At 45.4% G+C, this 20,482-nt stretch overlaps 1 protein-coding gene across 1 annotated transcript in view; it reads left to right on the top strand.

Moving 5' to 3' along the window:
• SERINC2 (serine incorporator 2) overlaps positions 1–20,482 on the top strand; it is a 45,117-nt gene that overhangs the window by 16,711 nt on the left and 7,924 nt on the right. Inside the window, exons 3-9 of the mRNA XM_081961752.1 lie at positions 6,643–6,824; positions 10,575–10,654; positions 12,374–12,511; positions 13,254–13,423; positions 14,318–14,408; positions 15,314–15,458; positions 19,101–19,313. Coding sequence (XP_081817878.1) covers positions 6,643–6,824; positions 10,575–10,654; positions 12,374–12,511; positions 13,254–13,423; positions 14,318–14,408; positions 15,314–15,458; positions 19,101–19,313 — 1,019 coding nt within the window. The remainder of the gene's footprint in view (positions 1–6,642; positions 6,825–10,574; positions 10,655–12,373; positions 12,512–13,253; positions 13,424–14,317; positions 14,409–15,313; positions 15,459–19,100; positions 19,314–20,482) is intronic.

Genomic DNA, 20,482 nt, shown 5'->3' with positions numbered 1-20,482 from the left:
GCCAAAGACTTTTCCTGCCTGCCTTATCCACGTTTCCTGGTAAAATACATGGGGAAATCCCATTGTGGGAAAAACCTGCTTAAGGTTAGGGTTAGCTCCCCATGAACCCGTACAGAAAAATGGACATCGCCAACGGATTCAGAATACTTCGGTATGCTTAGGAGGCCAAAGACTTTTCCTGCCTGCCTTATCCACGTTTCCTGGTAAAATACATGGGGAAATCCCATTGTGGGAAAAACCCACTTATTGTTAGGGTTAGCTCCCCATGAACCCGTACAGAAAAATGGACATCGCCAACGGATTCAGAGTACTTCGGTATGCTTAGGAGGCCAAAGACTTTTCCTGCCTGCCTTATCCACGTTTCCTGGTAAAATACATGGGGAAATCCCATTGTGGGAAAAACCCACTTATTGTTAGGGTTAGCTCCCCATGAACCCGTACAGAAAAATGGATATCGCCAACGGATTCAGAATACTTCGGTATGCTTAGGAGGCCAAAGACTTTTCCTGCCTGCCTTATCCACGTTTCTTGGTAAAATACATGGGGAAATCCCATTGGGGGGAAAACCCACTTAGGGTTAGGGTTAGCTCCCCATGAACCCGTACAGAAAAATGGATATTGCCAACGGATTCAGAGCACTTCGGTATGCTTTGGAGGCCCAAGACTTTTCCTGCCTGCCTTATCCACGTTTCCTGGTAAAATACATGGGGAAATCCCATTGTGGGAAAAACCCACTTATTGTTAGGGTTAGCTCCCCATGAACCCGTACAGAAAAATGGAGATTGCCAACGGATTCAGAGTACTTCGGTATGCTTAGGAGGCCAAAGACTTTTCATGCCTGCCTTATCCACGTTTCCTGGTAAAATACATGGGGAAATCCCATTGTGGGAAAAACCCACTTATTGTTAGGGTTAGCTCCCCATGAACCCGTACAGAAAAATGGATATTGCCAACGGATTCAGAGTGCTTCGGTATGCTTAGGAGGCCAAAGACTTTTCCTGCCTGCCTTATCCACGTTTCCTGGTAAAATACATGGGGAAATCCCATTGGGGGGAAAACCCACTTAGGGTTAGGGTTAGCTCCCCATGATCCCGTACAGAAAAATGGATATTGCCAACGGATTCAGAGTACTTCGGTATGCTTAGGAGGCCAAAGACTTTTCCTGCCTGCCTTATCCACGTTTCCTGGTAAAATACATGGGGAAATCCCATTGGGGGGAAAACCCACTTAGGGTTAGGGTTAGCTCCCCATGAACCCGTACAGAAAAATGGATATCGCCAACGGATTCAGAGTACTTTGGTATGCTTAGGAGGCCAAAGACTTTTCCTGCCTGCTTTATCCACGTTTCCTGGTAAAATACATGGGGAAATTCCATTGTGGGAAAAACCCACTTAAGGTTAGGGTTAGCTCCCCATGAACCCGTACAGAAAAATGGACATCGCCAACGGATTCAGAGTACTTCGGTATGCTTAGGAGGCCAAAGACTTTTCCTGCCTGCCTTATCCACGTTTCCTGGTAAAATACATGGGGAAATCCCATTGGGGGGAAAACCCACTTATTGTTAGGGTTAGCTGCCCATGAACCTGTACAGAAAAATGGATATTGCCAACGGATTCAGAGCGCTTCATTATGCTTAGGAGGCGAAAGACTTTTCCTGCCTGCCTTATCCACGTTTCTTGGTAAAATACATGGGGAAATCCCATTGGGGGGAAAACCCACTTAGGGTTAGGGTTAGCTCCCCATGAACCCGTACAGAAAAATGGATATTGCCAACGGATTCAGAGCACTTCGGTATGCTTTGGAGGCCCAAGACTTTTCCTGCCTGCCTTATCCACGTTTCCTGGTAAAATACATGGGGAAATCCCATTGTGGGAAAAACCCACTTATTGTTAGGGTTAGCTCCCCATGAACCCATACAGAAAAATGGACATCGCCAACGGATTCAGAGTACTTCGGTATGCTTAGGAGGCCAAAGACTTTTCCTGCCTGCCTTATCCACGTTTCCTGGTAAAATACATGGGGAAATCCCATTGTGGGAAAAACCCACTTATTGTTAGGGTTAGCTCCCCATGAACCCGTACAGAAAAATGGATATTGCCAACGGATTCAGAGTGCTTCGGTATGCTTAGGAGGCCAAAGACTTTTCCTGCCTGCCTTATCCACGTTTCCTGGTAAAATACATGGGGAAATCCCATTGGGGGGAAAACCCACTTAGGGTTAGGGTTAGCTCCCCATGATCCCGTACAGAAAAATGGATATTGCCAACGGATTCAGAGTACTTCGGTATGCTTAGGAGGCCAAAGACTTTTCCTGCCTGCCTTATCCACGTTTCCTGGTAAAATACATGGGGAAATCCCATTGGGGGGAAAACCCACTTAGGGTTAGGGTTAGCTCCCCATGAACCCGTACAGAAAAATGGATATCGCCAACGGATTCAGAGTACTTTGGTATGCTTAGGAGGCCAAAGACTTTTCCTGCCTGCTTTATCCACGTTTCCTGGTAAAATACATGGGGAAATTCCATTGTGGGAAAAACCCACTTAAGGTTAGGGTTAGCTCCCCATGAACCCGTACAGAAAAATGGACATCGCCAACGGATTCAGAATACTTCGGTATGCTTAGGAGGCCAAAGACTTTTCCTGCCTGCCTTATCCACGTTTCCTGGTAAAATACATGGGGATATCCCATTGAGGGGAAAACCCACTTAGGGTTAGGGTTAGCTCCCCATGAACCCGTACAGAAAAATGGACATTGCCAACGGATTCAGAGCACTTCGGTATGCTTAGGAGGCCAAAGACTTTTCCTGCCTGCTTTATCCACGTTTCCTGGTAAAATACATGGGGAAATCCCATTGGGGGGAAAACCCACTTAAGGTTAGGGTTAGCTCCCCATGAACCCGTACAGAAAAATGGATATTGCCAACGGATTCAGAGCACTTCGGTATGCTTTGGAGGCCCAAGACTTTTCCTGCCTGCCTTATCCACGTTTCCTGGTAAAATACATGGGGAAATCCCATTGTGGGAAAAACCCACTTATTGTTAGGGTTAGCTCCCCATGAACCCGTACAGAAAAATGGACATCGCCAACGGATTCAGAGTACTTCGGTATGCTTAGGAGGCCAAAGACTTTTCCTGCCTGCCTTATCCACGTTTCCTGGTAAAATACATGGGGATATCCCATTTGGGGGAAAACCCACTTACGGTTAGGGTTAGCTCCCCATGAACCCGTACAGAAAAATGGATATTGCCAACGGATTCAGAGTACTTCGGTATGCTTAGGAGGCCAAAGACTTTTCCTGCCTGCCCTATCCACGTTTCCTGGTAAAATACATGGGGAAATCCCATTGTGGGAAAAACCCACTTAGGGTTAGGGTTAGCTCCCCATGAACCCGTACAGAAAAATGGACATCGCCAACGGATTCAGAGTACTTCAGTATGCTTAGGAGGCCAAAGACTTTTCCTGCCTGCTTTATCCACGTTTCCTGGTAAAATACATGGGGAAATCCCATTGGGGGGAAAACCCACTTAGGGTTAGGGTTAGCTGCTCATGAACCTGTACAGAAAAATGGACATTGCCAACGGATTCAGAGTGCTTCGGTATGCTTAGGAGGCCAAAGACTTTTCCTGCCTGCCCTATCCACGTTTCCTGGTAAAATACATGGGGAAATTCCATTGTGGGAAAAACCCACTTAGGGTTAGGGTTAGCTGCTCATGAACCTGTACAGAAAAATGGATATTGCCAACGGATTCAGAGCGCTTTGGTATGCTTAGGAGGCCAAAGACTTTTCCTGCCTGCCCTATCCACGTTTCCTGGTAAAATACATGGGGAAATTCCATTGGGGGGAAAACCCACTTAGGGTTAGGGTTAGCTCCCCATGAACCCGTACAGAAAAATGGATATTGCCAACGGATTCAGAGCGCTTTGGTATGCTTAGGAGGCCAAAGACTTTTCCTGCCTGCCCTATCCACGTTTCCTGGTAAAATACATGGGGAAATCCCATTGGGGGGAAAACCCACTTAGGGTTAGGGTTAGCTGCTCATGAACCTGTACAGAAAAATGGACATTGCCAACGGATTCAGAGTGCTTCGGTATGCTTAGGAGACCAAAGACTTTTCCTGCCTGCCTTATCCACGTTTCCTGGTAAAATACATGGGGACATCCCATTTGGGGAAAAACCCACTTAGGGTTAGGGTTAGCTCCCCATGAACCCGTACAGAAAAATGGATATTGCCAACGGATTCAGAGTACTTCGGTATGCTTAGGAGGTCAAAGACTTTTCCTGCCTGCCTTATCCACGTTTCCTGGTAAAATACATGGGGAAATCCCATTGGGGGGAAAACCCACTTAGGGTTAGGGTTAGCTGCTCATGAACCTGTACAGAAAAATGGATATTGCCAACGGATTCAGAGTACTTCGGTATGCTTAGGAGGCCAAAGACTTTTCCTGCCTGCCTTATCCACGTTTCCTGGTAAAATACATGGGGATATCCCATTGGGGGGAAACCCCACTTAGGGTTAGGGTTAGCTCCCCATGAACCCGTACAGAAAAATGGATATTGCCAACGGATTCAGAGCACTTCGGTATGCTTTGGAGGCCAAAGACTTTTCTTGCCTGCTTTATCCATGTTTCCTGGTAAAATACATGGGGAAATCCCATTGGGGGGAAAACCCACTTAGGGTTAGGGTTAGCTGCCCATGAACCTGTACAGAAAAATGGATATTGCCAACGGATTCAGAGCGCTTCGGCAGTGGCGTAGGGTGGATTGTCAGCACCCGGGGCAAGGCAAGTAATTTGCGCCCTCCTAACCCGAGGGCGGCCCGACTGCAGCTGCCCCTGGGTCGGCATCAGTCAAGTGAGGCTCTCCATGCTGGCCTCCTGCCTTCCTCCCGAGGAGGAGCTCGAAGGGCAGTGGGAAAAGGCTCGACTGAAGGGTGCCGCGGGGGTGGGAGGCGCACCGGGGGCTTCGGGAAGGCGCCGGCTCCCCGGGGCACTCCAGGCGGAGCGGGAGGACGCGGTGGCGTTGCAGCGGCGGGCAGACGGAGCACAGCGCCGCTCTTCGGCTCCCGCGAGGGGGGCACGGCGGGTCTTGGCGACTCCGCTAGGAGGTAGGCGGTGCGCAGGACGGGCCTGGGCGGGCTGGGGCCGGGGACCTTAGTTCGCGGGCCGAGCCGGGCGCGGAAAGAGGCGGCCACAGTCCGGCAAAGGGCGGCGCGGGGCAAGTCAGGGCGCCCCCCCAGATGTTGCGCCCGGTGCGGCCGGCCCCTCCTGCACCTCCCACGCTACACCACTGATGTTATTGGAAGGTTCTAACACTCTTTTGATATTTTGGAAACATTTTGAACTCCAGGCAACTCAAAATATTTCCAGAACTCTTTTGGAATAGTGGCTATATTGGGATACTTCCAAAATTGACCATAATGATTTCTCTCCCCACCCTCATACATGTATACATGTTATTTGTTAAACTAATTCATATGGCTCTCTCCTTATGCCATTAATAATTATTTGGGGGCTTTAGAAAGCTCATAATAAATACACAAATTTCCTCTTGGCTCTTTAACCTTCCAATTAACAAGAGTGAACATTTGCAAAGAGCTCAATTTGTGGTCTGTTTCTTCTTTAAATTGTTTGCATAATGTCTCCCTTCCACACCTCACACTTGCCGTGTTTAAAGAGCTTTTATCTGGTGGTCTTTTTGTGCTACTTTTATTGATAAATCAGTGGGTGGAGGGTGCTACTCCTGATTGGTTTGGGTTGTATGTTTCGCTATCACCCCATAGCTTTCCTGGTTGCTCAGATTTCCAGGTTGGGAAAAACCCCAAGGGAGGTGTTTCATCCTGAGTTTGGAATTGAACAGAAAATTAAGATGCCAGTGGAAGATAGAAAGATGGTGTGATCACCTCCACCAAAAGCAACAGTTTCCCCAAATTTCTTTAACAAGGTTTATTGAAAGGGGAGAGGATGAGTGGTGTGGTGGCCTAGAGATGAAGACGCTTGTCTCACACTCAGAAGGTTGAGAATTCAATCCTAGGCAGGGACAGATGTTTCTTTAGCAGGGCGCAAAGAGAAAATATCTGCTGTGAACTCCGCATAGGCATCAGGAAGGGCATCTGGCCAGCAAATGCTCAGCTCAGTTCAGTTGTCCCAACTCCATCCCGATAAAAGGGATTACAGTAAAAGAAAAAAAAAGTTTATCCTTTTCTTCATGAAAAGGAAAAAAGAAAAAGAAAGGGGAGAGGATGAGGTTACAACAAATCCCAGCAACTAGATTGTTTCCTCTATTTAGGATTCAATTTAGCTCACGGATTCATAAGAGGGAGACTTTTCTCAGTCTCCGGCTCATATGAATGGGTAAAGAAGTTCTTCTGTTAATTTGATTAACTTTAATTTTCTCTTAAGTCGAGGAATGAGTGGCTGTTTAGAATGGAAATCTCTTCCCAAACATACCATTATATGGTCCATACACAACATGGGGAATTTCGCCAACATTATAATATTGCCCTTTAAAAATTATTGTATCAATAGGGTTTTTCCCCCCCCCTGTTCAATTAAAAATAATGCTGAGAAAAAGGCAGGGAAATAATCAGTAATTGTTGCATTAAAGTTGAGGGCTTTTCTAAAGCTGTCTTTTTCCTTTGACCAGCTTCCTGGATTCTGCGAAGGAAGCAGTTTGCCTGTCGGCATCAATGTTGACTGTAAGGCCTTCCTGGGACTCAAATCGGTGTACCGCATGTGTTTTGCCACAGCTTCGTTCTTCTTCTTCTTTGCCCTGCTGATGCTCTGTGTCAGGAGCAGCAAGGATCCCCGAGCTTCAATACAGAACGGGTGAGGCCCTTCGTTCAGCTGATGCTATTCACGCTTATGTTTTATCCTGTCCAAGGGAGCAAAAAAAAAAACAAAAAAAAAACAGATCAGGGAATCCGGGAGTTAATTCTGGGGGAGCCTTCCTTTCATTCAACTTGCAGTTTCGCTTCGTGTGTTTGTGTATCTGTGACTAAAGACAAATGAAGTTGCAGAAGCAATATTGATTTTGACCAGAGGTAGGATTAGCAACCAGTTCTCTGCCCGGTTGCTGGGTGGGTGTGGCCATGGGGGCGTGGCCTAGACAGCTTCCTGCACCATGGCAGGGGGTTATGTTTTCGCACTGCCCAGGCTCTGGAGGCTTTCTTTGAGCCTCCGGGAGGACAAAAATGACCTCCCCGGGCTCCGGAGGTTCTGTGGATGCTGTTTCCAAACTTCCAGTGCTTCTGGTAGGCCCATTTTTCTCCCTCCCAGAGCCTCCACGTGGGCTCTGCACTTACTTGGCATTCAAAATAGGCCATGTGTAGATTCCTGGGAGGGGCAGGGTGGGTGGGGTCAACCAGTCCTTGCAACTACCGGTTCAGTGAACCAGATTAAAATTAACATCCAGTTCACCAGAACCGGTCTGAATTGGCTGAATCCCACCCCTGATTTTGACTGATTTAAGGGCTTTTTTCCCTTCCCTTCCCTTCCTTTTTTTGTTGCTGTTGCTCCGGCATCATTTCAAAGCTAGTTTTTCCACAGCTGTCATCTCGGGACATTAAGCTGAACTTGATAGGATCGTCCCGTGTGTAAACCCAAACATGTTTCACCTCCGGATGTAAAACATTGGTGATTGTTTTTTTTAAAAAATTCCGGCTTCTTTCTTGCATCCCCTCTTCCATAATTTTCTCTACTGATCTGTTCCTTCCAAGCTTCTAATAGATTTTTTTAAAAAAATAAAACTTTTTTGAAGTATAGTTCTCTTGTAGATGTTGCCGAGATCGTCTCTGGCAGAATTCAAGTCAAAAAAAGAACAAGAGATCTAAGGAATAGATAAAAACGTTGAAACTGACCTTGCCTTTGCAGACAATTGGGTCAATTTTTATTGTGTATTGTCAAATTCAATTAAAAACTCTAAGCAGGGCAGAATAAACTGCCCGTGAAAAACAGCCGGATCAATGGATGGATATTTATTTTAAAGCCTCTCCCCCTATTGCAATTCAGGATTGAAAGCCTGATCAAACAGCTTATTTCTCCGTGCCTTTTTATGTGTTCCAATGACTTGTTGAAATTCAGTTTCTCCCCATTAGTTTCCAAATTTTACAGTGCTGTCTGTTGATGTAAAGGCTCCGATGTGAATCTAGAATACCAAGGCTTGTAGGAAGGTGGTATTAAATATCTCCATGCCTTCCCTGAAACAGGACCATGCAAGCTTTATAAATAAATCCTCTCTTAAAATAAAAGTAACCTTGGTCCATTAGTGACCTGGTTTAGAAGTATACTAACCCATACTATAAGGGACGCGGTGGCTCAGTGGCTAAGACGCTGAGCTTGTCGGTCAGAAAGGTCAGCAGTTCGGCAGTTCGAATCCCGAGCGCCGCATAATGGAGTGAGCTCCCGTTCCTTGTCCCAGCTTCTGCCAACCTAGCAGTTCAAAAGCACATTAAAAATGCAAGTAGAAAAATAGGGACCACCTTTGGTGGGAAGGTAACAGCATTCTGTGTGCCTTTGGCATTGAGTCATGCCGGCCACAAGACCACGGAGACGTCTTTGGACAGCGCTGGCTCTTTGGCTTTGAAACGGAGATGAGCACTGCCCCCTAGAGTCGGGAACGACTAGCATGTATGTGCAAGGGGAACCTTTACCTTTTAAACCCATACTGTAGTTCAGCTTAGTTTCTGAATCGAGACTGTTCTTTAGCAAGGTCTTTAGTCATGTTTTCTTACAGCTCATCTTAAATATAGTCAGGTATGTCATGAAATCCGAACTACAGGTAGTCCTTGACTTACAGCCATATGTTTAGTGACCTTTTGAAGTTACAATGGCCCTGGAAAAAATGACTTTACGACCATTTTTCATACTTATGATCTTTGCAACATCCCCATGATCAGATAATCAATATTCGGATCCTTGTCAACTGGTTCATTTTGATGATGGTTTGCACCGTTCCGAGATCGTGCGGTCACCGTTTGTGACCCTCTGAGAAGCAAAGTCAGTGGGGAAGCCAGATTCACTTAACAACGGCGTTTACTAGCTTATCAACTGCTGTGATTCACTGTGGCAAGAAAGGTTGCCAAATGGAGCAAAACTCCCTTAACAAATGTCTCATTCAGCAACAGAAATTTTGGGCTCAGTTGTGGTCGTAAGTCGAGGACTGTCTGCAATATAGGTTGTTGTAGGCTAGCTTGACTTGATTCAGTTCAGCCATATGGTCTGAACCTGGAGGAATGATTAACTTACAACCACAAAATCACAATTAGTCCTTCAAGAAAGTGATACTGTTAGAATGTCTGCAAAATGAGGACTGCTTTTTGCGCTCATTTCTGGCACTTCCTGGTTTATTTTTCCCCTCACAGTTGCAGTGGTGGGTTTCAAATTTTTTTAGAACCTCTTCTGTAGGTGTGGCCGGCTTTGTGGGAGTGGCTTGTGGGCCATCTGATCAGGTGGGAGTGGCTTGCCAGCCATGTGATAGGGTGGGCGTGGCCAACTTGTAAAATGTGGTGAACCCTTGCACCCCTAACCCTTTAGAAAGAAAAACCCCCAGGGGTGTTCAAACTTGACAGCTTTAAGACTTGTGGACTTCAACTCCCAGAATTCCTCCTCCAGTCATTTTGGCTCAGGAACTCTGGCATTGAAGTGTGCAAGTCTTAAAGCTGTCAAGTTACAAGACCCTTGCACCCCTAACCCTTTAGAAAGAATAACCGCCAGGGGTGTTCAAACTTGACAGCTTTAAGACTTGTGGACTTCAACTCCCAGAATTCCTCTTCTCACTCTTCATCTTGATGATGTGCGGATGGGCGGAGGGAGGGAGCTGGAACCGGTTCTAAACGGCACTGTAGATTTGTGGAACCTCTTGTATAGAAGAGGTTAGAACTGGCAGGAACCCACTCCTGAACAGTTGGCAGAATGAAAGGGCAGCTATAAAGATGCTGAAGAAAAGATTAGTGTCAGTGTTCTAAGTAACACCCCGAGCGTAAGGCTTGAGGTTCCTCAAAGTTCCATTTTATTAGAGATATCATATTGGCACATCTGGGAAAACCCGAATCTGAAAGTTTCCAGGTTTTCCCCACCCAAAAGAAAGTCCAAATCTCTGCCCAGCACCCACATGTCCATCACATGGCCCAATCAAGCACCGTCCGAACTGGAGATGCCTCCCAGTCACACCACTCCAAGTGTCCTTGACTCTCTGAGAAAGGAATGTTATTTTCACTGCCCCACTCCATATAATCCTCCCTCCCAATTTCCCACAGCAAAAAATGTGGCAGGCCTGAAGGCCCAATGCAAAATATGGCTTCCAGGTCTGACAATTAGTCTTTGCCCACCTAACATGCAATTGCTCCAAATCTAATAATATCTGTTTGGGTTGGAGGGGTACATGTTGTCCATTGCTGGAACGTGAAAAAAATAGGGAATTTCTGTGAGGACAAATGATGCTGAGAACCTAATCAAATCACAAAGCCAGCGATAGTTTTGTGTCCTGCAGGACATGATTGCTGGTGAGGGATACCTTAACTGTAGTTGTCTTACCTCTTCTACAACTCTAAAGAGAAATTTTGTTGCTGCCAACTTCAGGTTTTGGTTCTTCAAGCTCCTGCTGCTGATTGGAATAACCGTGGGTGCCTTCTATATTCCCGATGGAACATTCACATCTGGTAAAAGAAAAAAAAGCCTTTTTTCTGTGTATTTAAATGAATCTGTGATGCAAAATTCTGTTCATATGCATGCAGGAATTGCTTTAATAAAAGGGAATGTCTCAGGGCTGAAAGAATAGAATAGAATAGAATAGAATAGAATAGGAGAACAGGGAACAGTAGAGTAGAGTAGAATAGAGAATAGAAGAGAAGAAATACAATAGAACAGAATAGAGAATAGAATAGAGTATTGAATAGAAAGAATAGAATAGAATAGAGAATAAAATAGAATAGAGAATAGGAAAATAGAATATAATAAGTTCTGTTAAACCTTTTTATCCTCCTTCGTATCTATTTATCTATTTAATAATTTTAATTGCTTAATTTTATAGTTATTTATATGATGTATTTCTGATATGGACTGTACACCGCCCCGAGTCCCTTTCGGGAGAGGGGGCGGTCTATAAGCGCTCAGTAAATAAATAAAAAATAAATAAATAAATAAATAAAAAATAAATAAATAAATAAATAAATAAATAAATAAATAAATAAATAGAGTACAGAATAGAATAAATAGAACTGAGAATTGAATTGAATTGAAAAGAATTGAATTGAATTCTTTATTGGCCAAGTGTGATTGGACACACAAGAAATTTGTCTTTCGTGCATAGGCTCTCAGTGTACATTAAAAAAAAACATTCATCAAGAATCATAAGATGCAGCACTTAGTGATGGTGCTTAAGTTTATTTCTTAAATTTATTTAATGCCTGTCTTTACTGTGGGGCCACTCTAGGCCGCTTACGATAATCAAAAGGAAGGGAAGGAAAGGCGTGCAAACAGAAGAGAAGTAAAATAATAGAACAATGAAATAAGCAACGACAAAGGAACACAGTGAGACTAACACATCAATCTGATAACCGAAAGGATAGGTGGGTGGTTGGGCAGAGAGCAAGGCGGAGCGAGGTGAAGTCCGCCATCGATCTAGCAGCCACCTCCAGGGAGGTGGGCTAATTTGGGGGCTAATTCTTGAGGAGCCGGCCAACAGAAAAAACAGAAAGATGTTAAGGTAAGGCTACTGGCTGGCCTTACCTTAAGGTCGTGCAGGTCTAATGGATGCCAAATTTTGGGGAACAGGAAGAAATTAAGCCTGAGAGAAATTATAATCCATTTAAGACTGACACATTGCTTCCAAAGTGTTTTTAAAGCTTACCCGTCCTCCAAGCCTCTGTGATATATTTAAACTCCTTCCTGGGGTTTGTTGTCTCATTCAAGGATGGTAGCATGAGATTCAGGTTAATGTCAATGTTCCAAGTAACATCTCCCAAGGAAAGAAGACTCCGAGGCTTGACTTTCCTCAAAGTTCCATTTTATTAGTCATATTGGCACATCTGGGAAAACCCGAATCTGAAAGTTTCCAGGTTTTCTCCACCCAAATGAAAGTCCAAGTCCCTGCCCAGCACCCACATGTCCATCACATGTCCCAATCAGTCACCGTCCCAACTGGAGATGCCTCCTAATCACACCATCGCAACTGCAGGGCAAAATGTCCTTGACTCTCTGAGAAAGGAACGTTATTTTGACGATATATCTCCCATACTCCATATAATCCCCACCTCCCATTTTCCCACAGCATTGAATAAGGCAGGCCGGAAGGCCCAATGCAAAAGATGGTTGCCAGGCCTGACAGGAAGTTGAGAATGACTATCTTGTGTCTCTTGTGTGTTTTCTCCCCCATGAAGTCTGGTTCTACTTTGGCGTGGTTGGTTCCTTCTTCTTTGTCCTCATTCAGCTCATCCTCTTGATTGATTTTGCTCACTCCTGGAGTCAAATTTGGCTGCGCAATGCGGATGAAGGCAACAGCAAGTCCTGGTATGCAGGTCTGTATGAAACATGCCTGTTTTGAAACACGGTCGATGCAGCTAAGACTAGAACAAACTCTACATCTTTCCATATTACTAAACAATATCATGTAAAAGCACTGATTTAATAGCAATGGCACTTAGACGTATATACCGCTTCCCAGTTCTTTACAGCCCTCTCTAAGCAGTTTACAGAGCCAGCCTATTGCCTCCCGCAATCTGGGTCCTCATTTTACTGTCCTCGGAAGGATGGAAGGCTGAGTCAGCCTTCAGCCGGTGAGATTCGATCTGCCAAATTGCTGGCAGCCGGCAGTCAGCAGAAGTAGCCTGCAAATACTGCATTCTAATCACTGCATCACCGTGGCTCATTTAATCTGGCTACTTTCCTTGCATTCAGTCACTTTATCCCTTCTACCTCATTAAATAGCACAGTTCAAAGGCAATTTTTGTAGGGCCTCCGCGTCAAAGGTTTGAATGGGCCGCCTGGAGCTGAGGCTTTGGTTGTAAACTCCTTACTAAGCCTGAATTCCGATGTACAAACCATGATGGTGGGCATTCATGCAACCCATGAAGCTAAAAGCATAAAGTAAATTGAAGTACGCTAACTATAAGCAAATAAACGATTACTAATGTGATGGCGTAATCTGGCAATTTTGAGCTAAGGGGTGTATGAGGCAAATCTTCAGCATGTTGAGCAAATATCTCATATATTCTGCACTGCCAAATCTGATGCCAAATCTTCCCTCCTCCTCTTCCGTAGCTCTGTTTTTCTTCACCTTTCTGCTCTATGCTGTCTCCATGGCTGCCATTGTGCTACTGTACGTCTATTACACCAAATCAGATGGCTGTACCACAAGCAAGGTTTTTATCAGCCTCAATCTCATCTTCTGCATTGTGGTCTCGGTGGTCTCCATACTGCCCAAGGTCCAGGTAAGTGTATTGCGAACCATTGATTTATATCTTTCCCCACCGCCTTAATCTTAGGTTAGAGGGAAGGTAGACACTTACAATGCAATGTGTATTGTTTATTGTCATTAGTTTATCGTTCAAAGTAATATGGGAGCTCCATCGTAGAGGGCCTTCTAATGACCCGTTTTGCCAGCCTGCGAATGGAATGCCATCCTTGCAACAAGGAGCAGGCTGTTCCATAGGGAATGCCTATCACTGCCATCAGCTTCTTTCCACGTAGGTGGGGATCCTTCGGACTGTTATCTGTCAGCAACGAGAGCAGGAGTGTCAAACTCAAGGCCTGGGGCGCTTCGATCTGCCCCATGGGGCTGCCCTGGAAACAGCAAAGGATTGGCCGGCAGTGCCTCTCCCGAGCTCCGCTTTCGCTGGCAGAGGGTTGCAGGAGGCCATCGCAGCTGAAAACGGAGCTCAGGAGCCACTTTTCACTGGCAGAGCACTCGGGGCCACCACAGGTGCCCCTGACACGAGTGATGTCAAGCTGGCCACCCCCCCCTGGCCCGCCCAAGTTCAAACACAAACCTGATGTAGCCCTTAATGAAATCGAGTTTGACACCCCTGAACTAGAGCAATAATATCTAGAGCAGGGGGGTCAAACCCGCGTTGTCACAGCAGCATCACATGACATATTGGGACTTTCCCTCCCCCCCTTCGTTAAACTGGGCGGGGGCAGGGGCAGCATGTGACGCATCCAGTCCATGGGCTACAAGTTTGATTGTTCTGACCTAGAGCATTCAATGAATATGATCATGGCAGCATTAGTGCAAAGGAACCCCCATTATTGTACCTAGTTTGTCCCTCGTTTTCCCTGAATCTGTTTTTTTGCTCCTCGTAACAAGAGTTTTTGCTTTTCTACAGGATGCTCAGCCTCATTCTGGCCTTCTCCAAGCCTCCATCATTACCCTCTACACCATGTATGTCACCTGGTCAGCTTTGGCCAATGTACCAGGTAAGCAGTGTTGCTCTCTTCTTTTTTGAAGGCTTTGTGCCTTTAAAAAAACAACAACCAGTGGAGACTCTTTTGACCAACTTTCTGTCTTTTTCCAATTTTCATGACATGAAATTCTTGGGAGAACTTTTAATTCAATTAATTCCTCTAAGACAGAGGTGTCAAACTCAATTTCATTGAGGGCCACATCAGAGTTGTGTTTGACCTGGGGAAGGCAGGGTGTGTGTGGTCAGCTTGACATCACTCGTATCGGGGGCACCTGTGTGGCCTGAGTGCTCTGCCAGCAAAAACGAGCTCCCAAGCTCTGTTTTCGGCTGTGACGGCCTCTTGCAACCCTCTGCCAGCAAAAACGGGAGTTCCGGAGGGCTGCCAGTGGTTCTTGCGAGTTCCGTTTTTGGCTGCAATGGCCTCCTGCAACTCACTGCCAGTGAAAACAGTTTACGAGAGCTGCCTGCAACTCTCCGAAGCTCCATTTTTGCTGGCAGAGGCACCACGGGCGAGGCCTTTGCTGTTTCCAGGATGGCCCCACGGACCAGTTCTAAGCACCCCGGGGTCCAGATTCAGCCCCCCCCCCAGGTCTTGTGTTTGACACCCCTGCTCTTAAGAGACACTCCTGGATTCTTGGACTTTTAAACATCTTCCATTACTTTTCTCTAGTTTTCCCTACAAATTCAGGCAAAGTGCCCTCTTCTGGGGGAAAAAAACCTTTCTCGCAAAGGATCATGATTCATGCTGGTCAGAGAGAAGAGGGCTAAGCTTCTTCCTGGTGTTGTGGGCGGGTGAATATTTCTACTTCGCTCCCTAGGAAGACCTAACCAATCGGCAAACCCGGGAGAGTTTGAGGAGCAGGCAACGGTCACACTTGAAATGCAACGTGCATAGAATTTCTCTTTTTCTTTTCCTAGAGAAACACTGCAATCCCACTCTCCTGATCAGGACTGCGGGGAACAGCACAGCAGGACTGCCTGAAAATGGCCAACCAACTCAATGGTGGGATGCTCCAAGCATTGTTGGCCTAATCATATTTGTCTTCTGCACTTTCTTCATAAGGTGAGATTCCTCATCCAATGACCTGCGTGAATTTAAGCCTTGGTTTGCTTAAGCATTTGTTTTATGACGCGGCAACATTGATTAGGTTTACAGAACGTGCTAATCCAGGGGTGTCCAAACTTGGGAACTTTAAGACGTGTGGATTTCAACTCCCAGAATTCCCCAGCCAGCCATGCTGGCTGGGGAATTCTGGGAGTTGAAGTCCACACGTCTTAAAGTTCCCAAGTTTGGACAGCCCTGTGCTAATCCATCAACTGGTTTGCAGGTCAGCATCCTAAGCCAAAACCAAACAAACCTCATCGTGGCTCAGTGCGGATATTGTTCCTGGGGGCCCAACAATGCTTTGCTGAGGTGTTTTCTGTAGGCTGAGCATCTCCGTTTCAGCTGCAGGACTCCCTCTGCTGGTTGTGAGATCCCAATTGCTCTTCATTTGTAAATGAAAGGCTCTGGATTGATTAGACTAGGCTTAGAATAACTTTACCGTCACTTTAAATGTACCCTAATCAGCATACATTAAAATAAAATTTCATTGCATACAGCTCTCGAAGGGTCACCACCTACAATATACACTATATAAACATGAGAAAAATATAAATACATACAAAATAAAAGATTATGCACATAGCCAGTGGTGGGATTCAAAAATTATTACGACCGGTTCTGTGTGCATGGCTTGGTGGCCATGGCAGGGGAAGGATACTGCAAAATTCCCATTCCCATCCAACTCCAGGACAAGGATACTGTAAAATCCCCATTCCCTCCCTACCCCACTAACCTGCTTCCCAGCTCCTGTTCTCCTGGGCAGGGCAACAGAAGAAGAGCCAGCCGATCAGCTGGGACTCTAATCAGCTGGGACTTGGGAGGCAGGGAATAAATGGGGGCGGAGCCAGCCAGAGGTGGTATTTGCCGGTTCTCCGAACTAATCAAAATTTCTGCTACCGGTTCATTAGAACCGGTCAGAACTGGCTGAATACCACCTCTGTCATATATTATATGACACAGAGAAACAACACAGTCTAGTTCGGATGTATACATGTAAATGCTGAGAAATTGAATATATGCCATTAGTTTGGTGTTGATTCTGAGCCACCATGGAGATGTTGACGTTCTGCAGGACGATCTGGCCCCAATCCTGCCCCTTGTGGTTTTTCAGTGTTGTTGCACCCATCATTACTGTAATGGAAGTCCAGCTACTTCTCTTTCCTTCCTCTTTTTCCCAGAACGATGGATTTCTCAAGGGAGTTGGGTCTTTTGCATGATGTGTCCAGAATTTGACCCCGGCTATTTGTGCCTTGAATGAAAATTCTGGATTTCTTTGTTCTGTGCTCCAATTGTTCTGTGCTCCAATCTTGGCTCTCCGTGGTGTTCTTGAAAGTCTTTAGGGCAGGTTATTTAGAAGAGTAGGGACTTGGAAGGGTTTAAAAGGGTTAAAACAATCTCCTTACAGTCTCTTCCTAGAAAGTACAGCTTTAATCAACCTGGTAGGTATTTATGCTTTTTATAGGCTGGCTTATGAAGATCATTCTCCCCATGCATCTAATCATATTTTAATAACAGCCAAGAAAAAAACGGTATCACATGAAGTGATAAGGGAACAAAACCAGACAATAGGATCTGTGCTCTTTCCCTATATGGTTCCTGTACTCAGGGTAGATGTCCATCCTCCCTTCTCTGTGATGTGCCAGATATGCAGATACTACAGTGACAGTCACATTGTCATATCAGAGGTGTGCCAGATTCCATGACCCATCTGTTTGCCATGTGTTATTAAAGGTAAAGGTTCCCTTTGCACATATGTGCTAGTCGTTCCCGACACTAGGGGGCGGTGCTCATCTCTGTTTCAAAGCTGAAGAGCACTGTCCGAAGATGTCTCCATGGTCGTGTGGCAGGCATGACTAAATGCCGAAGGTGCAGGCAACGCTCTTAACCTTCCCACCAAAGGTGGTTCCTATTTTTCTACTTGCATTTTTTATGTGCTTTCGAACTGCTAGGTTGGCAGAAGCTGGGACAAGTAACAGGAGCTCACTCTGTTACGCAGCACTAGGGATTTGAACCACCGAACTGCTGACCTTTCTGATCGACAAGCTCAGCATCTTAGCCACTAAGCCATCACGTCCCATGTGTTATTAGCTACACTTAATGAGACACAATGAAATGGGAATTTGGCATGTTGCACATTCATAATACAGAATAACAGAGTTGGAAGGAGACCTTGAAGGTCTTCTAATCTAACCCCATGCTCAAGCAGGAGATCCAGTACCATTCTGGACAAATAGCGTCCAATCTCTTCTTGAAAACTTCCAGTGATGGAGTGCCCATAACATCTGGACGTAAGCCATTCAACTGATTAATTGTTCTCACTGCCAGGAAATTTCTCTTTAGTTCTAGGTTGCTTCTCTCCTTGATAAGTTTCCATCCGTTACTTCTTGTCTTGCTCCCAGGTGCTTTGCAGAATAGGCCAACCCTTCCCCTGTCTTTGCTGACAATAATCCCTGTGAACCTTGCATGGGTCCCTCTAGGCGTTCTTTAGAAATAGCAATGGTGGGCTATGAATATCAACCTGCCAAGGAGAAACCGAGGCAAATTAAATTTGAGGTGATTATGATATGGAATTACTAGGAGTAGGACTTGAGGACTATAGTGGTGATTAGTCTTATTTGTAGGGAAAACAATATTCACAGACCCTGAAACAGAACATCCTACAGGAGCTTGGAGTGCTCTGATTCTCCTTCACAGTACACTGGATCTCCTCCAGATCTCCTAGCCATTTCAGGAATGCTTGTCTAAACAAATCCTGCACACGGTTTGAGATGATCTACCTGTTTTGGGGTTGATTCCTCCTAGTACATTACAAATCACTTCTGGTTTGGCGGATTAACTTCCAGAAACCACGCAATCACTCTTGGAAGGGCATGGTCTGGAAAGGAAATTGAACAGCCCAAGATCTCCAGAATGTTCTGTTCCCAATTCCGAGAGACTTTCCACATCTTTATTCATGTGTGTTTGCTTTGGTCACTGGTTGGATCGACCTTGGCAGCAATTTTAAAAGAAACGGCCATCATCTATTTTCAAAATATCAAATATCTCTACCACCCCCAAAGGACTTGCTTCTAAAACAGGCCATAGAAGTTGGTTCCCCCCCACAATTCTTCATTTACCTTATGACAGTGTTGCTGAACGTTTTTGGCACCGAGTACCGAAACGGGAGTGCGCACATGTGCAGGGGGAAGCACCAGGAACCAGAAGAGCAGCTCCCCAGTGCACCTGTGCATGCTGGGAAGCTGAGCTTCTGGCTTCTTCGTGCACATGCATGCCAATCACCTGGTCTTCCGGTTTCTGCCACGCACGCACGCACTCACTCACAAAGACCAGCTGACTGGCGCAATCCAGAAGAGAAACGGGCACAATGAAATGGCTGGTGTGCCCAGAGAGATGGCTCTGTGTGCCACTTCTGGCATGCACGCCATAGGTTCACCATCATTGCCCTATGACACTCTCTTGATAAAACTAGATTTAGAAGATGCTTTTAAACTTTTCAATAATAAGCTTTAAAACAATGGACCCAAAGAGTTTCTCCATAGGTAAGTGAATAATGGACTGTGAGTACGGAGTATTACTAAGCCTCGTTTGTTTTGATTCTAGCATCCGTTCCTCGGATCATACACAGGTGAACAAGATGATGCTCACAGAAGAAAGCCCAGCTATGCTAGGGGGTGGAAACACTAACCTTGAAGATGGGGTGAACAGGGCTTATGACAACGAAGAGGAAGGAGTGTCTTACAACTACACCTTTTTCCATATCTGCCTCTTCCTGGCCTCCCTCTACATCATGATGACACTTACCAACTGGTATAGGTATGTACAAGTGGCACTGCCCTTCTTCTCCTGCTCCAGTTCCATCTGTGTCAAATAATTTTCAAGTTTCATTAACTTGAGTTGTGTTTAAGGAATGGAGCGGCTATGTGAAGAGTTTTTCAAAACATCGACTGGTCCAGAACTTTATGCTCTGGGATTTTAACCTTTTGAGCACTTATTAGCTAGTGCTGTCTTTGTGGACTTCCCCTGTGGTTTTGGATGAGGCCCCCATGGTGGGTATCCTAAGTTTTACTTTCCTGTATGAACTTGTCTGTTTTTAAGGTAAAGACGAACAGATGTCGCTTCTTTGAGATGGTGTTCCTTCCTTTTTCAAGTGCAAACTAAGGTGCAAACTAGTGGTGGGATTCAAATTTTTTTACTACCGGTTCTGTGAGCGTGGCTTTGTTGGCGTGGCATGGCTTTGTGGGTGTGGCTTTGTGGGCATGGCAGGGGAAGGATACTGCCAAATCCCCACTCCCTCCCCACCCCACTAGCCTGTTTTCCAGCTCCGTTCTCCTGTTCAGGGCAACAAAAGAAGATCAGCTGGGAGGCAGCAGAGGTGGGGCCAGCCTATTTTCTGGTTCTCTAAACTACTCAAAATTTCCACAACCGGTTCTCCAGAACCGGTCAGAACTGGCTGAATACCACCTCTGGTGCAAACTCTTTCAAGACTGATATTTGGACATTTCCTATAAACAGTAATGTAGAAGATGTAGAGCAAGTGGCCTGGTGTATCCTCACTCTTCTAGCTCCTTGCCATCTTGCATCTTGGAACCTTCTAAAAAAGTTGGCTTTTCCAGCAAGCCGGCCTGGCCTGTTAATTTTAATTTTAACTTATTTTAAATGTATTGTTTTTTAAAAAAAAATTCGGTGTTTTTTTGGGGGGAGAAATGGATTTAATCTTTTTTTAACTTTTGAGATGTGTGTTTTTTAATGTTGTACGCCGCCCTGAGTCCTTTTGGAGAAGGGCGGCATATAAATCCAAATAAACCAAACCAAACCAAACCAAACCAAACCAATCGTTTATAGAGTTGGCCCTGATTGAAATGGTTGCCATTTCCAATTAACAAATCAATACACAGAATCTTTAGAACCCAAATTGAATGGGGTTTCTTAAGCTTAGGAAAAAGGGTGTATAGAGAAGAGTGGTACCAAAACGATATTGAACC

The sequence above is a fragment of the Natrix helvetica genome, assembly GCF_964273705.1.
Source record: "Natrix helvetica genome assembly, chromosome: 9".
In the NCBI taxonomy this organism is placed as follows: Eukaryota; Metazoa; Chordata; class Lepidosauria; order Squamata; family Natricidae; genus Natrix; species Natrix helvetica.
The sequence above is the reverse complement of the archived record's forward strand: the minus strand, read 5'-3'. Positions and strand labels throughout refer to the sequence as shown.